The sequence below is a fragment of the Chiloscyllium plagiosum genome, chromosome 22 (genome assembly GCF_004010195.1).
Source record: "Chiloscyllium plagiosum isolate BGI_BamShark_2017 chromosome 22, ASM401019v2, whole genome shotgun sequence".
In the NCBI taxonomy this organism is placed as follows: domain Eukaryota; kingdom Metazoa; phylum Chordata; class Chondrichthyes; order Orectolobiformes; family Hemiscylliidae; genus Chiloscyllium; species Chiloscyllium plagiosum.
In genome coordinates, this window is record NC_057731.1 from 55254587 (window position 1) to 55279955 (window position 25369).

The following is a 25369-nucleotide window of genomic DNA, read 5'->3' on the forward strand; positions in this document are numbered from 1 at the left end:
AGAGACTGACTAACCCATTTAGCCATCACTAACTCACCCATTTCTTTTCTACAATTTCAAATTTAATGGGGAACTGAAGACTTTTGGATCAGTTAGTTTATTACCCTTAAGAAAATCTGACACATAGGTAAGAGGTGACAAAATTCAACCCAACCTAATTCACTGGTTATGAAAAGATTTAGTCTTTAAATATTGCTCATTGTCAAGTGACTGCTTGAATCACATTGAGGCAGCTGAGAGCACAGGAGGGGAGGATTTCTGCAAGTACACAATTTGCTATGTGATATATCTTGTTATAGATTCGTTTATAGCTGAAAATGTGTTGCTGGAAAAGCGCAGCAGGTCAGGCAGCATCCAAGGATCAGGAGAATCGACGTTTCGGGCATGAGCCCTTCTTCAGGAAGGGTTCATGCCCGAAACGTCGATTCTCCTGTTCCCTGGATGCTGCCTGACTTGCTACACTTTTCCAGCAACACATTTTCAGCTCTGATCTCCAGCATCTGCAGTCCTCACTTTGTCCTAAAAGATTCATTTATAATCTCATTATAATTAAGGAAGTGAAATATTTCTGAATTATTTAACATTTCAGTTTTAACTGCTCTAAAGTGTCTACGATGAGGCAATAAAACTTTGAAATGACAAATAAATACCAAGAAATGATCTTAATAACTGTTATTTTCCCATCTACTAGATTTACTGCAATTGATCATTATTAAAACCAGCTTTTTAAATCAGAGTAACTTATAATTTATTTCCTGGATAACTGATTTGAAATAGCCTACCTCATGCTTGCTGTGATCTTGTAAACTATTTCACTGGTGGCGGTTATTGAGATATACATTTTAAATATCATTACATTTTCATCAGTGATTGATGGAAAAATGAACATTTCCTTGAATTGGTAGTCTGCCAAGAGGAAACGTTTGTGGTTTTATTTTCGGTGTGGGAAGCCAGATCGATTCAGAATTTGAATTGGTATTCTGACTATCCGCAAGTCAAGTCATTGTTAAAATCTGAAATCTTGCTCTTTAGCTGTCCTAAATGTAAAATGTTGAGAAAAATAATTCTTCTAAACCAGTAGGAAATAATTCCTCGGGTTATTTCATCACTGAGTGCCTCAAACATCTGCAGTTTAGACATAGATTCACCTTTCCACAATCCTCAAAGCAAACAGCAAAAGAAACAGGTGGGGAAGATCAGCAACTACAGGACAGAAAGAGCAATTGGACAGATACAATGCAAAAGAACAGCATGTCTTACTTAAGTTGTAACTATCAGATTACAATTTCTGGTAAACCAATGTCTGAACCAACCTTTTGATCAGAAATGATAGTGGTTTTGAGATTTAAAAATAAGCATTGCACAAAAGATTCAGTTTTCCAAAAGCACTGATACATGTTCCAGGAAAAACATATCTTCAAATTAAATTGGAATCAGAGAAGTAATAGTCAGGAAATTAATTTTGTCTTCTTACCGACCAGGCATGTCATCATTTAATGATGAAACATGGTCTACACAAAGCTAAATGAATAGAAAAAGATGGAAGCAACTTCCTGTCAGAGATTTTCTGAGGTCTCCAATGTCTTTGGAATGATGGGAAGGATGAAATCCAATTCAGTCCCGAGACATCTCAATGGCATGTGCTTCATTTCCTTTCGCACGGAAGGGTGAATGCTAGGAAACAGCCTATCAAATCAATGTTGGTCTTTTTATGGTATTCAAGGTCAAAAAGGCTCACTCCCTGGACCCTGAACAAATAGGAAGACATTGAATTGGAAATTCTGCAAGATCCTCCAAATATTTAACCAGCTGTTGAAAATAGCATCTCTCTATCTGCCTACACTCCACTATGGCTTCCCAATGAGCAAGGCTCCTCAACAATAAAGTTAGAAAGTTGTGACTGAAGTATCTGAACAGCTGATGTTCTTAACTAAGCTCTTCAGCCATACAGCTGACTAAACGTGTTCTTAACTAAGCTCTTCAGCCATACAGCTGACTAAACATGTTCTTAACTAAGCTCTTCAGCCATACAGCTGACTAAACGCCCCTGAACTCAGAAATGTCAAAGGAGCACATTTCAACATTGCAGGTCTGGTCTAAAAATGATGATGCTCAAACAACCCGAAATTAAAATTTAATTAACGGTCTCCCTTCTCTCTCAAATGCAGCAATATATTAAACAAGGACATTTTACTTATCCTCATGATCCACTCAACCCAATTTCTTGCAAGGAAAACATTATTTTTACTTGTTACTTTAAGCAGACATCGATGTTTATGATGACTGTTATATCAAGGATTGAAGGAGTGAATGATTTTCAGATGTAACTTACTCAGATTGCATACAAGGTTGGAAATACTCTAAAATAATTTTTCTACTATTCTCTAATATATTAATCATTATCGTGCCTTTGCAAAATCGACCACGTCCTGATCTTGAGCAGTTTTCTGAGAAGGAATCGAGCAACAGCTGAAATGGAACTTCCAGGATATAGTGACCAGCATCTCAGAGGGCTCTCATGATGCAGTGGTAGTGTTCTTACCTATGTGCTAGGAGCTCCAGGTTTAAGTCCCACCTGCTCCAGAGGGGTATAAGGGTATCTCCAAGCAGGTCGATTTGGGAAAATATCCAGCTGTTGGTGTCAAAGCACAATTTCTGAATTTACAGATAATAGAAAATTATTCAAATTTATGCAGATGGCAGCAAGTTGGCAGGGGTGAAAGGCACCCCTAACTGTGGGTCTCACAAGGTGAGAGGGCTATACTATCAGAGAGAACATTGGGTGTTGCCAGTCCTTTGGAATCAATGGCAGGGTATGTCAAGAAGAAAGTTAAAAGAATCAGAGAGCTATGTATGGATTTCAGAGATGGGTATTGCCCTTGTACTCACTTTGTTTTATCATATTCTTTTTCCTATCGATTACACCCTTTTAATGTGGTTATATGGGTTATGGGTTAATGCTTTCCTCAAGGACACGGTCTCCCTGTTTCCATGCCAACCAGATTTTGGATTCCCTACTGCACGTGGGCCATCTGAATCTGGAGTCCCAACTATTTTTTTTCCCTTTGCCAATTGAAAAGAAAGTCCAGAGAGTTGTCAATGATGACGGTTTCAGAGTTAATTCAAATGTTTCTTCCTGCGGGTGACTTCCTCAAAATGTAATGACAGTCATATAAGATGTCTGTTTCAACTGATATTTCCTTGCAGCCCCTCTTGTGGATTCTAGCCCAGGACACAGTGGCTCTGCATTATTGATGCTGTTATCATTGGCCTTTGTTGGCTTGGCTGTTTTTATCATATACAAGTTTAAAAGGTAGGTTTTGCTGCTTGATTCCATGTTGCAATTCATCAAGTGCTTTCTTGTTGAAATAGAAATAGGAAGCATTATTCTAATGCTACTTTCCCAGCATGACTGTGAGAACATTATGATTATGTAAAATAATGATATAATTGGGAGTTTTGTAATCTCATTGAGTGCTACGTACAGTAATAGCAACAGCTTTTCCTGTTAGTATTTGTATTTTTAATTCATTGCTACGAATCTTTGAAGTATTTTAATGTTGAACATGAAATGCAAAACAAATTTACTAAAATTATTTAAGTTAATTAAAACAATTTGCAGTTTACTTTTCCGTGTTTTTAAAATGTTATGGAGTGAAATTCCTCTCAACAAAATGTGAGGAAAATATTAATTTTCCTGTATAACTGACAACCAAATAAATTTCAAGGGTACACTTTGAAAGTGTAGATGTTTTGCAGAGTTGCTGACCACAAAACAATGTTAGTTTTGTTGATGGAAAAAGGAAAAGAGGAATTTCACTCCTATTAATAAATTCCTTTGGTTTAATGGGATTAATTCTCCCCTTTGTTATCATCTGGATGGAACATAGACAGGAAATCAGCCCGGGAGGATTGTGCCACTCCCTACAGAATCCCACCTGATTTTCCTGATCCTGAAATTAGCAGAGGGAAAATCTGGTGGGTTTTTTTTAATGGCCCTGTCTATCAAATGTTTTCCTTCTGCACCGGTGACACTCAACACTTGAATGATAAGGTCAAACAACTTGACTTGTTTTTCAGTGAAATCAGATCAAATCTCATTAGCTGTACTGACCTTAACTGAGATATTGTTTCTTGCTTTTCTGTCGCATCTGACTGGACTGACTTACTAACATTACCTTAACTCTAACTCCCTCCTTCATGGCACAAATGGTGTCCCAATCTGCATTGTGCGACTGTTCAGCAACAACCATTCCAGTCCCACCTTCACCCATGCAGTTCACCAAGCACTTACTCATGCAGGCAAGGCAAAAGCATCACTTGAGAATGATCAACTTAGGGCTTAACGTTATTATTATAAGAGATTTCCTTTTGGTGCAGAAAAAGATTACTCATGACATCTGTAATAAGCTACTGTAATATAAACTAACGCAGGGAGTTGATGAAAGAACTTGCTCTATTCCTAACGTAACCATGTTGTTATCAGTAGTATAAGTATTAACTGATTAATTAAACAAAGCAATGGAGCTCTCAAACAGTGCTTGGAACATTCCAGAATCTCTAATGCAGGAAGAGAGAGTGAGAACAAATTCTCACTTTATTAATAAAGCAGCATGGACAGTGTTATTCCGCACATATACCAGGCAGGGTGCCTGATCTCTATATGGTTCCAGGCGGGTTACCTCAAATTGTTAAGTTGCAAAGCGAGGAGGGCTTAACTGGCTCCCCATCTTTACAGTCCGAGATTTAAGTAACCCTATGTTTTAAAAGGTCAATTTAACCAGGCTTTCCTGAATTAAGAAAGAGGGATTTTATAATTACACAATGCGAGAATTAGTGTTGCAACATGCAGATTAGAAATAAGAGATGAGTCCAAAAAGATGAAGGTTTTAGAAAAGGATAGATGAATTAGTCTCTGAATTGTTCATGGACAGTAGAAAATTGGACATCACGGCTGATGGAGTGGAGGTTACTGGGCACATTGGCATTGGCAGTTGAACAATTAGTTTCTGATCCTTCATGTTGCAGATTGATTGAGATTCTGTAGTTCTGTTCCTTTTGACCATAATTGAATAATCAATTATTCAGGCTGTAAAAGAGTCTGTTGTTATGTTTGCCTTTTTAACTGGCTCAACAGGAGTAAAACATGGCCTGTGTGAATTCTGAACTAATTTAACTTTCCAATGTACCTGAATATCCAGACCTAAGAAATTCTCCCAGATGCATTTGCTGCATTCATTTTTGGACTCAATTGAGTGGAATTCCTGATCTCTCCCATTGGGGATGTATTTTAAAGTTTTGGCAAGAGTATGCAAATAGTGATGGTGGGTTGACATCCTCGTCATTATTAGTGTTCTTTCACAGATGAGGATAACTCTCTCCCATTCTCAGAATGGGTCTGTAGGCGGCTGTACAGACCAATGTGGTTAACACAGACTCTGTTACACTTGGGGCAGAAGGTGGTTATGGGAAGTGGGTGGTTGAGGCATTGGTTGTTTCCTGACGGCAAGTCTTGAGGTGCTCAACGCTTTCCGAGATGTTCCTCCTCCATTTTGGATGGTCTGGAGCGCAGTGAATCCCAGGTGGGAATGCTGCACTTCACCAGTGAGGCCTTGTGGGTATCCCTGGGGCTTCGTCCACCTGGGGCTGGCCTGCTGTTCCAGAACTGGGAGGTGAGATGTTGCCAGGGTTGGAGGTTTGAGCTATAGGGAGAGGCTGAACAGGCTGGGGCTGTTTTCCCTGGGGTGTCAGAGGTTGAGGCGTGACCTTACAGAGGTTTACAAAGTCATAAGGGGCATGGATAGGATAAATAGACAAAGTCTTTTCCCTGGGATCGGGGAGTCCAGACCTAAAGGGCATAGGTTTAGGGTGAGATGGGGAAAGATATAAAAGAGACCTAAGGAGCAACTTTTTCACACAGAAGGTGGTACGTGTATGGAATGAGCTGCCAGAGGAAGTACAATTGCAACACTTAAAAGGCACCTGGATGGGTATATGAATAGGAAGGATTTGGAGGGATATGGGCCAGGTGCTGGCAGTTGGGACTAGATTGGGTTGGAATATCTGGTCAGCACGGACGAGTTGGACCGAAGGGTCTGTTTCCGTGCTGTACATCTCTAGGACTCTATGACCTGCTTGGGGAGTCTCGTGTCAGACATGGAGATAACGTACCCAGCCCATCATAGCCGATCAAGGTGGGGGATGGGGATCAGTGCCTTGATGCTGGGGATGTAGGCCTGGTCGAGGACACTGGTGTTGGTGAGTCTGTCTTCCCAGTGGATTCACAGGATCTTGTCCCCTGAACGTGTTAGGGAGACCACTCCAATACCTTGAGATCCCTGCTGTAGACAGTCCATGTCTGAGAGCCATATAAGAGCACAGGGACCACCTCATCCTATTAGGGGTATAGTCGCATGCTGATGCTGCGTGTATTATCACAGGAAATCCTCTACGTACCTGCCTACACCCTCACCCCCACCCCGTGCCCCATCATGTCCACCCTCACTGAGACTGCCTTCACACGTCATTTAGGAATTCCCGATCTCTCCCATTGCAGATTCCTGACCCTCAAATCAGGTCGCTGTGTTCTCGCCATCTCCAGTAATTTTATGACTAATTTGTTTCTAAAACTGTGGATTATTCTTCTCACAATTGTGTCTTAGAAAATCATCTTTCAATTCCAGAAGAGTCTAAGACCCCAATTTTTTTCCAGGGTCCAGTATGTAAAGGAGAGAGAAATGTTGTCTCTGCACTGTAACCTTTAAACATCACTTATTTCTCATTTTCATTTCAATGGCGCAGTGCATTTGGGAGTCAGGCCACTCAACACAGAAAGAGCAGAAGGAATTTCCAATTCCCAAGGCAGACCAGGCAAAAACCCTGCCGCAGGGGCTCCAGCAGAATGTTCAACATTCAAAACTAAAGATTAAAGCTTAAAATTTCACTCCTGTTCCTCTAGCTTCCATCCCTCTTCATGTCCCACCTAAGCCAACCCATGCCCCTCTATCCACTCCCCCATGCACCCTGTGCCAATCTTTGCCTATTTACTCATTCCCCTTGTATTCAGATTTCTCCCATGATGATCTACCCATCCTGTCTGGCCCCTCATTCATCATACACTTCCAATCATCCCCATGGTCTTTCTATACAGTGCCAACAGATACCACCCAATCAGCACTCTATGCCATTCCTCACCTATTATTCAGCCTGCCATAACTCAGGAGGCTTCCTGGCAGAAAATAAAATTATTCCTTACATTTTGCCACTGTTGAAAAAAAACTCATTGATAAAAAAAATCCAATGTACTGAAATCGCTTCAATTAATCCGTTATGCAAACAAATGTTTAACTGAAATGCTCAATGCTTTATGTAAAAGATCATTTGATCCGAGGCTGTAACCTCCATGCTAATTAGCAATGCTGAATTCCAAGGCTGGGCTTATGATTCCCTTCTTCCACCATTTTTGTTGCATGAGAAATGCACTTTGTAATGGGGAAACACTGGGGCTCAGGTTAATCCTACATAGTTTGCAGCAATAAACAATTTGGAAGGCTGGCAAACCAAATTATATTTATCTTTGATTTTCCTTTCACGTTTGGCATCTCGGGTGGCACAGTGGTTTGGTGGTTACCACTGCTGCTTCACAGCTTTGGGTTCGACTCCACCCTCGGGCAGCTGTCTGCACATTCTCCCCGTGTCTGCGTGGGTTTTCTCCCACAATCCAAAGATACGCAGGTTAGGTTGGCCATGTTAAATTGCCAACAGTATCCAGGGATGCACAGGCTAGGTGGGTTAGCCATGGGAAATGCAGGATTGCAGGGATGGGTCTGGGTGGGATGCTCTTTGAAGGGTCGATATGGACTCGATGGGCTGGAGGGCCTGCTTCCACACTGCAGGGATTCTATGATTCTATGAATTGACCATTGGATACAATTGTACAAAGAACAAAGAAAATTTACAGCCCAGCAACTGGCCCTTTGGTCCTCCAAGCCTGAGCCGATCCAAATGTACTGTCTAAACCTGTCACCCAATTCCTAAACATCTGTATCCCTCTGCTCCCTCATTCATCTGTCCAGACACATCTTAAATGAATCTGCCGTGCCTGCCTCTACCATCTCTGCTGGCAACGAGTTCCAAACGCCCACCACCCTCTGTGTGAAGTACTTGCCGTGTGTATCCCCCTTAAACCTTTCACCTCTCACCTTGAAAGCATGACCTCTCGTCATTGAATCCTTCACCCTGGGAAAAAGCTTGTCTCTATCCACCCTGTCTATACCCTTCATGATTTTGTAGACTTCAATCACGTCCCCCCTCGATCTCCTTTTTTCTAATGAAAACAATCCTAACCTACTCAACCTCTCTTCATAGTTAGCACCTTCCATACCAGGCAACATCCTCGTAAACCTTCTCTGCACCCTGCGTCCACATCCTTTTGGTAATGTGGTGACCAGAACTGTAAACATATCTTCAGTGTGTAACCTTGAGTATCAGTAGTATTCCCAAGACTCCTGCTTATTTCACATCACTCTGGAAAGGTCTCCTTTTCACTCAGGAATGCACAGAGGTTTCCTCCTTCTTGGATAGTGTGGCCAGTTTCCAGGCTCAAGCTGACCCCCTCCCTACTGTTGACATCCCGCTAGAACATCAATTATAGAGAGGTTGGAGTGAACATATACTTATTTTTTTCAAACAAGGCCAGGTGCTCTTGTCAAAACTCATGACTGCTGTGAATTTTACTGCCTCCTGCAGCAGAAAGCATTCTCCTCAGTTTTAAATCACTTCCTAGATTGGAGATTAGTTACTGTTACTTCCCCCTCAAATATTTCACATGAATGTTGTTAAACTGGCATTGGGTTGTTAGCACGCATGATACTGTCTGTCACTAATCACTGGTTCGATATATAAGATGGCATGAGAGCTTCATGATTATAATGATGTGGGATGTTAGAAATCTATTAGTAGCTCATTAGTTCATTATTTAAACAAAGCCATTGGGTTATTTATCTCACACACACTGAGGGGAAGTCATGTGATGTCTGTACATATACTGCAAAGCCCAGCATCACTAGGTAACTGTGAATAGTGATTATTTTGTTTATTTTTTCAATGGAAGTCAATCCAATGAATTAATGCTTTCATCACTAAAATTAATCCACCACATGTTTAACAGTGTTACATATTGGTTACATTTAATGACTCAGGTAAAACATGATTGGAAATAGTAGAGCAATAGTAAAACATTGCAGTCAATGACAGTGGAACCTGCTAGGTAAAGACTCATAGAGGAGAAAGTAAGGTCTGCAGATGCTGGAGATCAGAGCTGAAAATGTGTTGCTGGAAAAGCGCAGCAGGTCAGGCAGCATCCAGGGAACAGGAGAATCGACGTTTCGGGCATTCCTGAAGAAGGGCTTATGCCCGAAACGTCGATTCTCCTGTTCCCTGGATGCTGCCTGACCTGCTGCGCTTTTCCAGCAACACATTTAAAGACTCATAGAGACATGTGGCATGGAATCAGACCCAATCATCATCTCAGTATAGAACATAGAACAATACAGCGCAGAACAGGCCCTTCGGCCCTTGATGTTGCGCCGACCTGTGAACTATTCTCAGCTCATCCCCCTACACTATCCCATCATGGCAGGGAAGGGGATATAGTGCAGAGAGTAAGCACAACTCCACTCTCACCATCTCTGGAACCAGTACCATGCGCTGTCCCCTGCCTTACCTGTTCTTATTTCTGCTGGTCTTGTGAGCCAACCACATCCCGAGTCCCCGTGAGAATCCCCAACCCAGACCTCCACCAGAATCAACCACCCACCAATCCTGCCACCCCACCATGACACCTTGTACCTCCTGAGCTGAACTTAGCCACCTCCTTTTCCCTGTCGGTGACCGAGTTGTTTGAATATAACTGGTTCCACTAACAGAGGGGAGTGTGGTAGTAAATGAATGAAGTTGCAAGAATACTGCAGCTCCTTCTGAAAAAAATAGTGCAAGGTTTGGCTTCTGATGAATACCCTACAATACGAGAGCTCACCTGGATTAAAGGTACACGGAAAACAACAGAAGCTTCCGGCATCAGGTTTACAAGGATGTTGCCTGGTATGGACTGGGCCATTGGGGTGGGGGGGAGTGAACTCAGGGTCAAAGGGTAAAGAGTAGGTATAAGAGCAACGATTCAGTGATGATTGATGCTGTCAGAGGATTCAAATTTATAATCACAACATTATTTGGGGCATTTTAATTTATCTACAATTGCACTCCCCTTTTCGATAACACATTCAAATACAGCAAATTTTCACATAACAGCTTCCTCATCAATGTGAGAATTTTTAAATAAGAATCTCATTTATGAATGTACAATCGAAAACACTCCCACATTGTTTAAATCTACAGAGTTAAGGAGGAGCCGGCTGCCTTACATCTGGAGATTTAAAATTTTCTTATTTGTCTGAGAGTCATAGAGATATACAACACGGAAACAGACCCTTTGGTCCAATCGTCCAGGCCGACGAGATATCCAAAACCAATCTAGTTAAAAGAACCAAGTAAATAATGGATTTGTAATTCAGCCAGTGTAAGCGGTCAGTTAGCTGTATGTCAAGCCAAGAATAACAGTGACAGGTTCAATCCCCACAGCTGCTCAGCTGCCATTGAAAGGCTCATCTTCTCATCACTCCCCATGAATCTACCATCAGTTGTGTCTCTGATGAGCAACCAGCCCTATGCACCACTGAGACTATGATGCCTTTGCATTTACTGAAATATGGGTATGCACGTGGTTTATTGTTTCTTTTTCATTTAATCCTTCCAGACCAGAAGAATGTTTGGAAGATCTGAATGCTTCCTCCTTGGTTCTGCCACCATATATAATGCAGACATTCTGTCCCATGGAAAACAATCACTGGGGAGACTGAAGTTGTGCCACCTTAAAAATAACTCTCTATTCCTGACCCCGCCCCTCACCACTGACTCAGATTTCCACCATCTCTTATATCAGAAACTAAATCACAATGTTCCCAGATTTGTGTTATATTCATCACACAGGTGCAAAACAATTTCCAATATGTAGAGAATTTTTCTAAAGTATTTTCGAAGTTTCTTGGTGCTGTATCATTCACGTTCACTTGGGATGAATGATACAATTGCATGATGTTGATGAGGTAGACAGCGTATGTAGATAACTGTGGAGCCATGACAAGCCCTGGGTGTCAGTATTTGCTTGAGTCGACAGAGCTGCTGTCCATTTATATATAAATGAAGGCAAATGCAATCAACATCATTAACAGTAAATTCTGAGCCTCCACATCCCGCCTCACCCAGTTCTTTCCTTACTGACCACTTTTGGATGCTGGCCTCTCGATAGAATGTGATTTATCCCTGTAACCGATTTATCTTCCTTGGCTTCCACATTCTGAAAAGGGAATCTTGCTCAAAAACTATTGCAAGGGGCTGCATTTTCATGAGTTTGGAAAGGCTCCCTGGAGTTTTTTTTTTAAAATGCAGGCACTCCCAACCGTGGAAATCCTCATTTTTGACAAATCCAATTTTTGTAAGCAAGGGGGGAAGGAGGTAGGGTGTGATTCACACACAAATGGGAAATTAATCCTCAGCTGCGCTTTTCCAGCAACACAACTTCAGTCGAAGTTAATGCTGAGTTTGAACATACTCCATTTGCAAAAGCACAGCAGGTCAGGCAGCATCTGAGGAACAGGAAAAATGGCATTTCAGGCAAGAGCCCTTAATCAGGAATACTCCATTTTGCTCCCACCGAAAGCCTGAACTTGTCATGTAGGAGCCATGAATCTCTGAGTAACATCGAGAGTCAACACGCTTCAAAGGCAGAGAATGCTTGCTTAAGTAGAGGGAGCTGAAGTCTTTTTAAATACCCCACCCTTTAATGACTGTATAAAAAAACCCTAAATCTGTTTGTGAGAGTTAACAAAAAAAAGTCTCTACTCCTTTGATTGACAGGGTAGAAAGAAGAACCTGCTTCTCATGCATGGAGGAGCTGGTTACATTTCCCAATGGCTAATTTAACCCTTGGTTTTTCATATGAATGCTTGGCTGAGTTTTAAAAGCACCACTTATTAGATCCTGCGATCACAGCTTGATTGACAGTTGAGTGAGGGAGATAACAGGACATGAGGGTTGAAGGCAGGAGACCCAACTGGGGAGATGATCATCTAATAGTGTTATTACTGGCTATTAATCCAGGGACCCAGTTAATGTTCTAGGGACCCAGGTTCAAATCCCACCATGCAGTCGGTGAAATTTGAATTTAATTAAAAAACTGGAATAAACTCTTTAGTGGCAACCATGAATTCCATTGTTAATTGTTGGGAAAACCCATCTGATTCACTAAGGTCCTTTCAGAGAAGGTAACATCCATCCTGATCTGGTCTGGAGAGCATGTGACTCCGGACCCAGAGCAATGTGGTTGACTCTTATTCCCTAAGGTGGGCAATCAATGCTGGTCTAGTCAGTAACGCCCTCATCTTGTGAATGGATCTTTAAAAAAAAAACTTCTAAAACAAGTTCTATCCCATTCCCCACCACCCCCCACTCCAGCCTCCCCAGAATGAAAGTTCAGTTGAGTGGAATCCTTTATCATGAGTTTGGATACTTGCTGTTTTGAACTGTCCATCTCTGTAGTAAAAATCCACGTGAACAATCCAGTTTATTTATCTCCAGTCAGTGAATCAACTGACCTGACTGTAACACAGGCTAAACTTTAAATGGCTTACAAATGTTAAATGTGTGGAACAGAAGCAGTGTCATGGACCAGTTGGGCTGAATAGCCTGTTTTAGTGCTGTAAACTCAACAAATGAGTAATTATCATACAACCCTGCAGCTTGTTTCATTCTCCTGTCTTTCTGCAGGAAAAGAATCACCTCCTGACATTATATGGAACTATTCTGCTCACTGATTTCCAAATTACTGGGAAGATGTCTTGTTAATTTTACTTCGAGGGATGTGAATATCACTGGCAAGATCAGCCTTCAAGCCCTTGAGATTATCATCCCCCTCTGGAATTCAGTTTGTCTGTTCATGTTTGAGTCAAGACTGTAATGTGGTCTGGATTTGGATGGCCCTAGCAGAAACCGAACTGAGTGGTCAGTGAGCAAACACTTCATGTGTTAGTGCCACTTGATCACATGTCGATGACACTGTCTATCACTTGGCTGATCATTGAGAGTAGACTGACGGAGAGGTAAACAGTGGGATTTTATGAACAAAACATACCTGGGCAATTTTTCACAAGATGTAACTGTGATGTAGCTATAGCAGAAGAGAGGCTCATTCTGAATGGCCTTCAGCCATTTCTTCATATCACATGGAATGAATTGGCTGAGTTTTAAAAGCTACACTTATTGGATCCTGCAATCACAGCTTGATTGACAGTTGAGTGAGGGAGATAGCAGGACATGAGGGTTGAAGGCAGGAGACCCAACTGGGGAGATGATCATCTAATAGTGTTATTACTGGCTATTAATCCAGGGACCCAGTTAATGTTCTGGGGACCCAGGTTCAAATCCCGCCATGCAGTCGGTGAAATTTGAATTTAATTATAAAACTGAAATAAATTCTCTAATGGCAACCATGAATTCCATTGTTAATTGTTGGGAAAACCCATCTGATTCACTAAGGTCCTTTTAGAGAAGGTAACATCCATCCTGATCTGGTCTGGAGAGCATGTGACTCCGGACCCAGAGCAATGTGGTTGACTCTTATTCCCTAAGGTGGGCAATCAATGCTGGTCTAGTCAGTAACGTCCTCATCTTGTGAATGGATCTTTAAAAAAAAACTTCTAAAACAATTGTGATATTGGCATCTGTGCTGCTGGAGACCTTGGATAACTCACTGTACTCTTGGCTGAAGGTGGTTGCAAAAGGTTTAGAAGTATTGCATTGCTCCTGTACCAATTCTTTTGGTGGCTGGTGGAATCTATGGTAGAATTGTCAAAACAATTTCACTCTCCTTCTCTTTCTCCACAGTCACTCCCCTTTATCTTCTTTGTCCAATTTCCTTTTGAATGCTACAATTACATTTGCTTCCAAAACCCCTTCAATTGCATCCAAATCACAACAACTCTGTAAATAAAAGGTTCCTTGTGACATCTCTGGTTCTTATTCCAATCACTTGGTATCAAGTGGTTTGTGACCCATCTTCCAGTGAAAACAGTTCCTCTTTCTTTCTCCATCTGCACCATTTGTGATTTTGCATGCCTCTATTAAATCTCTTCTTAACCTTCTCTGCTAAAAGAAGAACAGCCCCACGTTTTCCTGTCTTTCCAAATAACAGAAGTTGTTCCCTCCAATAAGGTGCCTCTGCACCCTCTCCAAGGTCTTGACATCTTTACTAATGTGTGGTATTCACAATTAACCATATCCTCCTGAACTAATCCTGCGTTCACTTTCTAACATTACTTGCTGTCAGAATATTTATCATTTAGCATGTATGCATCAATGTCATCCCATTACTTGGATGCCAGCTGATCGAGCAAAAATGAGGTCTTATATCCATCAAAGTCACTTGACCCAACAATGGTAAGAAATTCTAAAAGGGCCCTGTCCCTAAGTGATTGTCTTTGACCAAGAGATAGCAAAACTCCTCAACCATACGTGGAAGTTAAACATCATTGTGTTAATGAAGACGACCATAGTCAAGGTAGGTAATCTAGCATCACTGTATAAACACTCATCCTTCTTGCTAAAGCCACTTTGAAATAATACTCATTTGCATCTCCAAAATTAAAACACGAGCTCTTAATTGTCATCTCCTCACTAACAAGCTAATTCACCTATCAAAGCAAGCTAACACATCCTTAGTTAGATGCTAAAACACAAACTTCTTCCGGTATAGTTTTGTAATTGGCTGTCTGTCATTTTACACAGGAAGATACCAGGGATTAACGTTTATGCCCAGATGCCCAATGAGAAGGAACAAGAGATGATCAGTCCAGTCAGCCAAATTGAGAGCATCCCCAACATCACACAAAATGAATTAACCAGGCCAGAGGAATTCACTGTTGATGACCTTGACATACAGAATTTAGGTAAACAAAGTAAAATAACAAAAGTTTCACGCAATGCAAGCACACAAAAGAAAAACCCAACTCGTTCTTAAGAATGAGTTTTTTAAAAAATTTATCTTCGTTACCATGTTCCCATCCAGACTTCCCCATCAAACATTGACCGTGATTCTGTGATGGTGGTGTATGGAGCCTGCTTCAGAATTCCAGTTTCTGACTCAGCAAAATCTGTTCAGGGGGCAGAGAGCATGCATTTGCAGGGCAGAGATTCCTTGACCATTAAAGTTTTATTCAGAAATAGCAGAATGAGTAAGAGCAGATCGAGCCCCTCAAGAACAGAGCCTGCTGATATTGCCAATGAAAATAAGGAAATGCAGACATGTTGATTCATTATTTGATGTCAGGATGACTTTAGCACGAAGGCAGGTAAAATCTGTCATCAACAAAATCAGTAAAACAGCAGTAACCATGACACTAAAGAGTAACAATTCCAAGAAGCACATGGTTCCATTAGGGAAGTCATAATGAACTTTGTAAACAGCCTACTATAATCTTCCAAAGTTCTCTCAATCTGTTTCTTTGAAATAGTTGATTGTGAATGTCATTCCTTTGTTTAAGGAAATTGGAACTTAGGCAGAAGAAGTGTCGACCAGTTAGCCTGACATCTGTAATTACTGGGATCTATAATAATAACAATGGACAGGTCTTGAAAATTTTCACCTGATCAGGGACAGTCAAAATTGATTTGTAGAGGTTGATCTTGCCTTAGGAGCCTGGCTGAAAACCTTTGAAGACATGACTGAAGTCTTCATCTTCGGCAAGCCTTTGAGATCAAGGATGGATATTTGGGGGGCAGGAGAAAGTCTGTACATTTTATTTTCATGGACAAACACAGAGCTGGCATGAGACAGTGCAATTGGCAGCATACAAAGAAATATGTTCACAGAAGTAAACAATGGGTTAAACTGGGACAAGTAAGTATGTGGGTAAATGGAAAATCATCCACTTTGGATTGATAAAAAAAAGAACAAGGTAATTTCTAAACAGTTAAAAAGCTAGACACAGCGGAGGTCAAAAGAGATTTGGGGATCCAGGTAAATAGATCATTAAAATGTCACCAAGAGGAACATAAAATAATCATAAAGGCTTCATGAATTCTGAAATTAATATCTACAAGTGTTGAGTACAAAGGGATAGCGACTAGCTTACATAGGAGAAAATTCCTGCAGGTGCTGGAATCTGTACTGAAAATAACAAATGCTGAAGATCACAGCAGGTCAGACAGCGTCCATGTTATCTTATGGCCTGATTAGATTATCCCTGGGACAGGAGTTTTTCTGGATGGTGGGATTACACTGAAAGACTGGAGCGACTGGGCTTGTATACCCTTGAGTTTAGAAGACTGAGAGGGGATCTGATTGAGACATATAAGATTATGAAAGGATTGGACGCTCTGGCAGCAGGAAACATGTTTCCGCTGATGGGTGAGTGCCGAACCAGAGGACACAGCTTAAAAATACGGGGTAGACCATTTAGGACAGAGATGAGGAGAAACTTCTTCACCCAGAGGGTGGTGGCTGTGTGGAATGGTCTGCCCCAGAGGGCAGTGGAGGCCTAGTCTCTGGATTCATTTAAGAAAGATTTGGATAGAGCTCTCAAAGATAGTGGAATCAAGGGTTATGGAGATAAGGCAGGAAGAGGATACTGATGAGGAATGATTAGCCATGATCATATTGAATGGCGGTGCTAGCTCGAAGGGCTAAATGGCCTACTCCTGCACCTATTGTCTATTGTCTATTGTCTACTTCTCACCTAAGCACCAGAGAAGTTGGTGGGGAATAGAGCTCTGCTAATTACATCAGCCCCTGCCACCCCCTCAGCACTTCAGTGGGGTATGGGAGGAGTGAATAGACTGGAGACAGAACATTCCCCCTTCAATCAGCCAGCAGCCCAGTCACAGGGAACTGCTGAGCAACTGGATCGGGTGGCTGCTGTCATCGGAATACTACCAGCAGGAGCAGGACTAGGGCTATTGGGAGTGGTCAAGAGTGTGGTGTTGGAAAAGCACAGCAGGTCAGGCAGCATCTGAGGAGCAGGAGAATTGATGTTTCGGGCAAGAGCTCTTCATCAGAGAACCCGAAATGTCGATTCTCCTGCTCCTCCGATGCTGCCTGACCTGCTGTACTTTTCCAGCACCACACCCTTGACTCTCATCTCCAGCATCTGCAGTCCTCACTTTCTCCTCCCTGCAGGGAGTAATCCCCAGCTTCCAGGCCCCAGAATCTGAGACTGATGGAGTTTCATGTCAGTGAAAGAAGATAAGGTCTGAAGGTGCTGGGGTTGAGCTGAGATGGATGGTCTTCATGGGGAGCTGGGGACAAAGGTATATGGACAGCCTTTGGTGGTCTGGGGCTGTGCTTATGTGAAAAGCTGACCTTAGAGAGAGAGAGATCCTCTTCCCCCACCACAATGTAGTGACTTGTAAATCTTGCACCCTTTCTCCCTCCCTCACCCAACCCCGAAACTGCAAGACTCAAAATTGAGTGATTAAAGTGGGAGCAAAGGAAGCATGTCTCTTTAACCTTCTCAACGCTGCCCCATAAGAATTCCGGACATTTCAGGGAACAAGCAGGAAGGGGATCAAACAACCATCTGGGAAGGGTTACCAACAAAAAAAACACATACACACACACACACCCTCTGGCGGATAGCTATAACATACAGGCCCAGGCTACTGTGAACAGATTTGGCATAGCACATCTGGCAGGATGTAGTGGCTTTAGAGGATTGCCCAGAATGGTGCCTGAACACTGATGATTACACAGTGCTCAGCACCATTTGTGACTCCTCAAATAGTGAAGCAGTCCACATGCAGATGCATGGACAACATTCAAGGTTAGGTTCATCAGTGGCAAGAAACTTCCATGCTACAAAGTGCATCTCAAAAATAAGGAATTCTAGCCACATTAAATGGCATTACTATTCCTCAATCCCCACTATCAACAGCCTGAGTGTTACTATTGACCAGATACTGGATTGGATTAGTTATTTAATTATAATGGTCAGAGGATGGCAATTCCAGAGCAAGTAACTCAATTCCGATCTCTCCAATGCCCACCCCTAACAAAGCACAAGTCAGGGACGTGAAGAAACATTCTCCATTTGCTTGAGTTGATCAAAGTCTTCACGCTTCTAGGAGAAAGAATAGAGTAGATAAAGAAATAGTATTTCTACCCAGTCTGGGAGGCTAAGGTTGAGGCTAATAGACAAAATAAATTAGAAACAGTCCTTTTAGGAGTTAAATTAGGAAGCAATTCTATACTTAAGGTGTGGTGGATGTTTGAAACTTTTCTGCAGCTAACAGTTAATTCCATATGTACAACTGAGATGAGCAATTTTTCTAAACCCATTGTCTTTAGAGATCTAGGACAAAGGCAGGAAGTAAGAATTAGGTCAGAGAATCAGCCATAATCTCATTGAAAGGTAGGACAAACTGGAGAAACTAAATGACCAAGTCCTGTTTCAATTTTCTTGTAACAGCAAAGGTATGTATGAGTGAACAATGTTTTCCAAACTGTCTCCCCTACTCTCGACCCATTTCACTGCCTCTTCACCTAAAGCTAAGATTTTAAGTGGTGCCTCATTGTTCTGATAGCTCCAGGGCTTTGGTCATTAATGAGATGGCAGCCTTAGCCAAATAAATGTCAACTGGGAGAACCGTCACATCCAATCTATAATTTTGTATCTACGCCAGAGGCGATTTTCCAGATATCTATATCTATCTATATATACACACTGATGTATACTGAATATAATAGAAGAGACCTCAGTTGTCACCAAGTGTTCAGGTAATTCCATAAAGTCAGTGACCAGTGTATTGCCTTAACTTTGAACAGAATTACAGTCTTACTGAATATAGTCTTACAAGTAACTATCATTCTGAGAGCCAGATTCAGAGGTTCCATTCATGGAAAGTGTTGAAAGGGGATATCATGGCCTGCTATTTATCTATATTGGAAACATTGCTCTATTAGTAACAGGGACCTTTCACACCAGATTCTTGCCAGAATGGATTCCTTGGTTAAATGTAAGAATAGAGTCAAAAAGAGTGGCGCTGGAAAAGCAGAGCAGGTCAGGCAGCATTGGAGTAGCAGGAGAATCGACATTTCAGGCATAAGCTTTTCATCAGGAATGTGGGGAGGAAAGGGAGCTGAGAGATAAGTAGGGGGGTGGGTAGTTGGAATGGCGATAGGTTGGTGCAGGTGAGAGAATATACTAGTTACACTGAGGTTTAGAGTGGACAATCTGTGATTACTTAGAATACACCACATCCTTCATCAGACACTAGTCTCCATCCTGAATGTAGCAGATGAGTTGACCAACACGCACATAGGAGAGACTAACAGTGTCTTTTATCTGGATGGGGCAGAGGAGGTGGTGCAGTAGAGATTCCACTGAAACACATCCTGCAGCCTCCAACATTCTGAATGAAACCAAAACCATGACTGAAACATCAGGACTTGACAGTGACTGCTGTTGTATGGCACAATTACATAAAGGGAAACTAAAACCAAAAACCCTTGAGGCAACATAGAGATAACACCTCACTTTGAATTCCAATTTTTTATTGTTTTACTGAAGTGAGGTTGGACTGAGAAATGAAAGGCCCGGTTTTATTAGATTTTGCCAGAAGCCTGACACAGCAGTTTCCTTGTGACACTGTTGTGTTGGTACTGGCTCTGATGCTGAACTAAAGCTGCAGGGAATGAAATGTGACTGTATCTTGCAGTGCTCTGAGCAGCCTTATTCACCATGTTGGAGGGAGCGCCAGGGAGGAGTGGCCATTGCGTACACCTGGTGAGTTCTGGAGCCATTCCCCATATCTCTTCACTTTGTTTTGTAAAAGTTCATTTTTCTCCTTCATGTGCACAGTGTTGCTGTCAGACTCACGAGAGACAAAGTTTTGGTTTAAAAATGACATGTGTCTCCTCCCACCAAACTTCATGAAGAGAATGCACACTTGTCTTTGTTTCTCTGTGTTGGTAGAAATGAAACTGCCTCCTGCAGCTACAAGTGATTCAAGGGAGATGATTGCCTGAGGTTGCTGAGAGATTATGGGCCAACCCGCCCTCATATAGATAATTTGCAAACAATGCTGAATGTTTATCATGTTGGCCCAGTTCTAAAACGATCTAACCTAAGAGTGTTTGGTTTCTTTGCACCATTGGCGTTTCAGAATTGTTATAATTTACCTGCCCAGGGTATCACTCTGAGTCAGACTGTCATGGGTTTAAGCCCCTTTCCAAGGACATGAACACAAAACCCAGGCTGCTATTCATTGTGAAGGATGATCATTAACCAGCTTACAGATGGCATTACACTGAGGTCTCCTTTGCCCTGAACAGTGGATGTAAATGATCTCCTGGCTCTCAGTTGAAGAAGAGAAAGGAACATTCCCGTCAATATCTGGATGAATACTTAACCCTCAATCAACATCAGCAAAACAGATTATTATGGTCCTGAACACACAGCTGTTTGTGAGACCTTGCTGCACACAACGTTGTACAGAAGTATTAAACAGCTCAAACCTTGGTAGGACAGCACTCTGTGACATTCTGAGGTCATAAATGGCACTATATAAATGCAAGTTCTTGTTCCTTGAAGTAGAAACTACAATCAGCTTCAATATTATATTCATGCTGACTAAGGTTTTGAAGTTGGTTCAAAGGTTTTTCCAAAGGGAGATTGAAAATCCTGGCTTGACTTTCCCAACTGTTGTAGCATCAGATCTGAGAATTCTTAGACATCAAGACAACGAAAGAGGAATGGAATGACATTTTTAGAGATTGTAAATGTCAAAGCTGGCTCATATCCTTTCACCGTGTCACAAAGATGCTGGAGGTGACACAGATTGATGATGAGGAGATGAAACAACACAGCTCGGCCACACTGCGTTTCTCCACATCAGCTAGCCACTGCAATCCCATTTTTTTTTTTGTCTCTCCATGGATTTTTATTTAAGAATCATTTAGTTTACCCTTTAAATGTTGTAACGGACGTGGTTTCAATAACCACTTGCACAGTCCTATATCTTCACGCCCTTTTAGATGTAAAAATTCCTGCCAATTTCCTGTTCATATTTTTACAACAGTAACTTGGCTTCGTTATAGCATCATTAAGGAAGTCAACTGTCTTCATAGAGGGATAAAAGATTGGTGGATTTTGCGGAAGGTTTAAAGGGAAGGAGAGACAAAGGATTTATGGGAGGAAACTTGAGAGAATGAGGTCAGGCTAAAAGCATTTCATTCAATGGTGAAGCAAAAGTCAGAATGGGAACACAAAAGTCCTCAGAAGGAGGATTGGAGCATTTTGAGTGAGTTGCAGAACTAGTGGAGGTTACACACAACAGGAGGGAGAAACCTGGACCCCGAATTAAACACGACTAAGGCCACTTATAACCTACAGCTTTGGTGAGAGCAGATACCATTGTTGGTCAATGCAATCACTAGCAGTGGACTTTACTGTTGGTATTTCATCAGCACAAATGAGATGTTTCTGGAAACTTTTAGGATGAGGGTTGTAATGATTTGCTCCAACTGTGCTATGAATGCACATTTCAAAGGGCAGATAGGTGGAGAAAGGGATATCACTAGAAATATTACAGGGGCTGGAAGGTGACAGGAGAGGAACTTTAGTCAGTTGGGAGAATTAAGTGTTTGTGAAGGAGAGGTTGATGCAGAATATCATAGCTTTGCCTCTCTGTTTATCTGGAAGAAGCATTCTATCAACATAGCAGTGGTTGAGGTGACAGAGAGGTAGGTTTGGGTGGAAACAATACTTTAGATAATGTTGCGAAGGTAAAGGAGAAGAGTTAGATTAAAGATGATTCCTTGAGAGCTTCCTGAAGTGACAGTGCAGATTGCATTTGGATAACTACTAAACATCTCAAAGCACTTTGTAGGAGAGTTCTAATGCTTGGTCAACAATATAGGTCTGTGGAAAGCCTTGAACAAAGAAGGCAAGATGGCAATCAAGGAGATTAGGGGTGAATGCCAGAGTGGAGCAGCTTTGTAGCCAAAGGTACAGTCATCTATGGTGGACTGGCTGAATTGGCAATGTTCACAACTAGATAAATCATTTTGGAGAGTTTCTAGGCTGTAAGAGATAGGAGAACAATGGCAGGATTTGTAAACAAGGTTGAGCATTTTAAATGATGTGGAGGTGCCAGTGTCGGACTGGGGTGGACAATGTTAAAACTCACACAACACCAGATTGTAGTCCAACAGGTTTATTTGGAAAAACTAGCTTTCAGAGTGCTGGTTGTCCTGGACTACCACCTGATGAAGGAGCAGCGCTCTGAAAGCTAGTGCTTCCAATTAAACTTATTGGACTATAACCTGGTGTTGTGCGATTTATAACTTTGAGAATTTTAAAATTGAATGTTGGCATTCCAAGGAACCAATACAAACTAATAAGCTCAAAGATTGTAACCAAACAAGACTTAGTATGAGCTAGAGTATATAAACCAGCATCATAGGTGTAGAGAATGCTGAATGATGAGAGGAATTGAGGGTTTGGTCAAGAAAAAGAAGGAAATGTATTCAGAATAGAAGCAGAGATCCCTAGAATTCCTAGAAGTGTATAAAGGCAGCAGGAGTATACTTAAGAGGGAAATCAGGAGGGCAAAAATGGTACATGCTTTGGCAAATAGGGTTAAAGAGAATCCAAAGAGATTCTGCATTAAGGACAAAAGAGTAACTAGGGAGAGAATAGGGCACCTCAAAGATCAGCAAGGCAGCCCATGTGTGGAGCCGCAAGTGATGGGGGAGATACTAAACAAGTATTTTGAATCAATGTTTACTATGGAGAAGGACGTAGAAGAAATAGAACATGGGGAAATAAATAGTAACATCTTGAAAAATGTCCAATTACTGAGAGGAGGTGCTGGACATCTTAACACACATAAAGGTGGCTAAATCCCCAGGACTTGATCAGATGTACTCAAGAACTCTGTGGGAAGCAAGAGAAGTGATTGCTGGGCCTCTTGCTGAGATATTTGTATCATCAATAGTCACAGGCGAGGTGCCGGAAGACTGGAGGTTGGCTAACGTGGTGCTAACGTGGTAAGTACAAGCCAGGGAACTATAGACCAGTGAGCCTGACCTTGGTGGTGGGCAAGTTGTTAAAGGGAATCCTGAGGGACAGGATGTACATGCATTTGGAAAGGCAAGGACTGATTAGGGATAGTCAACATGGCTTATGTCTCACAAACTTGATTGAGTTTTTTGAAGAAGCAACAAAAAGGATTGATGAGGGCAAAGCAGTAGATGTGATCTATATGAACTTCAGTAAGGCATTCAACAAGGTTCCTCATGGGAGATTAGTTAGCAATGTTGGATCACATGGAATACAGGGAGAACTAGCCATTTGGATACAGAACTGGCTTGGAGGTAGAAATGATGTGGAGGTGCTGATGTTGTTGGAGTGAACCAAGTTAAAAACCACATAACACCAGGTTATAGGAGCACTTCGAAAGCTAGTAATTCCAAATAAACCTATTGGACTATAACCTGGTGTTGTATGATTTTTAACTTTGACGGTAGAAGACAGAGGTTGGTGGTGGAGGATTGCTCTTTAGACTGGAGGCCTGTGACCAGCTGTGTGCCACAAGGATCGGTGCTGGGTCCACTGCTTTTTGTAATTTATATAAATGATTTGGATGTAAACATAGGACGTAGAGTTAGTAAGTTTACAGATGACACCAAAACTGAGGTTCAGTGGCCAGCAGAGAAGGTTACCTCAGAGGACCTTGATCAGATGGGCCAATGAGCCAAGGTGTGCCAGATGGAGTTTAATGTAGACACATTTGAGGAGCTGCATTTTGGAAAGGCAAATCAGGTCAGGACTTATACACTTAATGGGGAATGTTGCTGAACAAAGAGACCTTGAAGTGTAGGTTCCTTGAAAGTGAAGTCGCAGGTAGATAGGATAGTGAAGAAGGCGTTTGGTATGCTTTCCTTTATTGGTCAGAGTATTGCGTACAGGAGTTGGGAGGTCATGTTGCGGCTGTACAGGACATTGGTTAGGCCACTGTTGGAATATTGCGTGCAATTCTGGTCTCCTTACTATCAGAAAGATGTTGTGAAACTTTAAAGGGTTCAGAAAAGATTTACAAGGATGTTGGAGGGTTGAGCTACACAGAGAGACCGGGGATGTTTTCCTGGAGCATCGGAGGCTGAGGGGTGACCTTATAGATGTTTGTAAAATCATGAGGGACATAATTAGGATAAATAGACAAGGTCTTTTCCCTGGGGTGGGGGAGTCCAAAACTAGAGGGCATAGGTTTTGGGTGAGAGGGGAAAGATATAAAAGGGACCTAAGGGTCAACTTTTTCACACAGAGGGTGGTGCGTGTATGGAATGAGCTACCAGAGGAAGTGGTGGAGGCTGATACAATTGCAACATTTAAAAGGCATCTGGATGGGTATATGAATAGGAAGGGTTTGGAGGGACATAGGCCCAATGCTGGTAAATGGGACGAGATTGATTTAGGATATCTGAATGGTATGGACGAGTTGAACCAAAGGGTCTGTTTCCATGCTGTATATCTCTGTGACTGTTTATGGAGGTCATTTTATTTTTCTTTATTCTTTGATGGGATTGGGTAATGCTGGTTGGGTTAGCATTTATTGGTGGTAAGCCTCCATCTTCAGCCCCTGCAGTGTATGTGGCGACTCAGCTAGGAATTCATGAGGATAATTAATATATATCAAAGTCAGCGGTGAGGATTTGCATGGCTGGAGGCAGGGGCAGAGTCAGGTGACATTCAATGTGTGGAATCAGCCGGTCTTAGCGACCTGTGGTCAGACGCTCAGCTATGAGTCAATCACAGCATCAATGGTGCAAACAATCTCAGAGTCACCAATCATCAGGGAGGAGGATGGAGTTGCAACAGGCAGAGCACAGCGATAACTGAGGCACTTTGTGATGGTTGGAGGTTGTGAAATGCACTTTAGAAATCTAAAGCCTTCTCAATTCCCATTACATTGGAGCAGTTGTGTGTTCACATCAGTACTAGGGTCCTCAAGATGAACTCGCAACATCACATAGACAATATCGAGTTTCTTCCGTATGCAGTTCATCCCCAGTGCTAAATCCAAAATCATAAAAGAAACTTCCAATTTCCTTAACTTGATAATTTTATTTTATCAGGGCTACCATGAAAACAAGGGTTAGAAACAAGTAAAACTGCAGATTCTGGAATCCAAGGGCGGATAAGCAGGGTGCTGGGAGAACACAGCAAGCCAGGCAGCATCAGGAGGTGGAGAAGTCAAT

General features: G+C 41.9%; 1 protein-coding gene across 2 annotated transcripts in view; it reads left to right on the forward strand.

The window, feature by feature from the left end:
* The window catches only part of LOC122561354 (VPS10 domain-containing receptor SorCS1-like), a 1166089-nt gene that overhangs the window by 1127223 nt on the left and 13497 nt on the right, over window positions 1-25369 (forward strand). Inside the window, exons 25-26 of one of the 2 annotated variants that reach the window (XM_043713086.1) lie at window positions 3208-3313; window positions 14899-15059. In XM_043713086.1, coding sequence (XP_043569021.1) covers window positions 3208-3313; window positions 14899-15059 — 267 coding nt within the window. Of the gene's footprint in view, window positions 1-3207; window positions 3314-14898; window positions 15060-19824; window positions 19893-25369 lie in introns of both variants that reach the window. The other variant, XM_043713087.1, reaches the window with a different exon arrangement.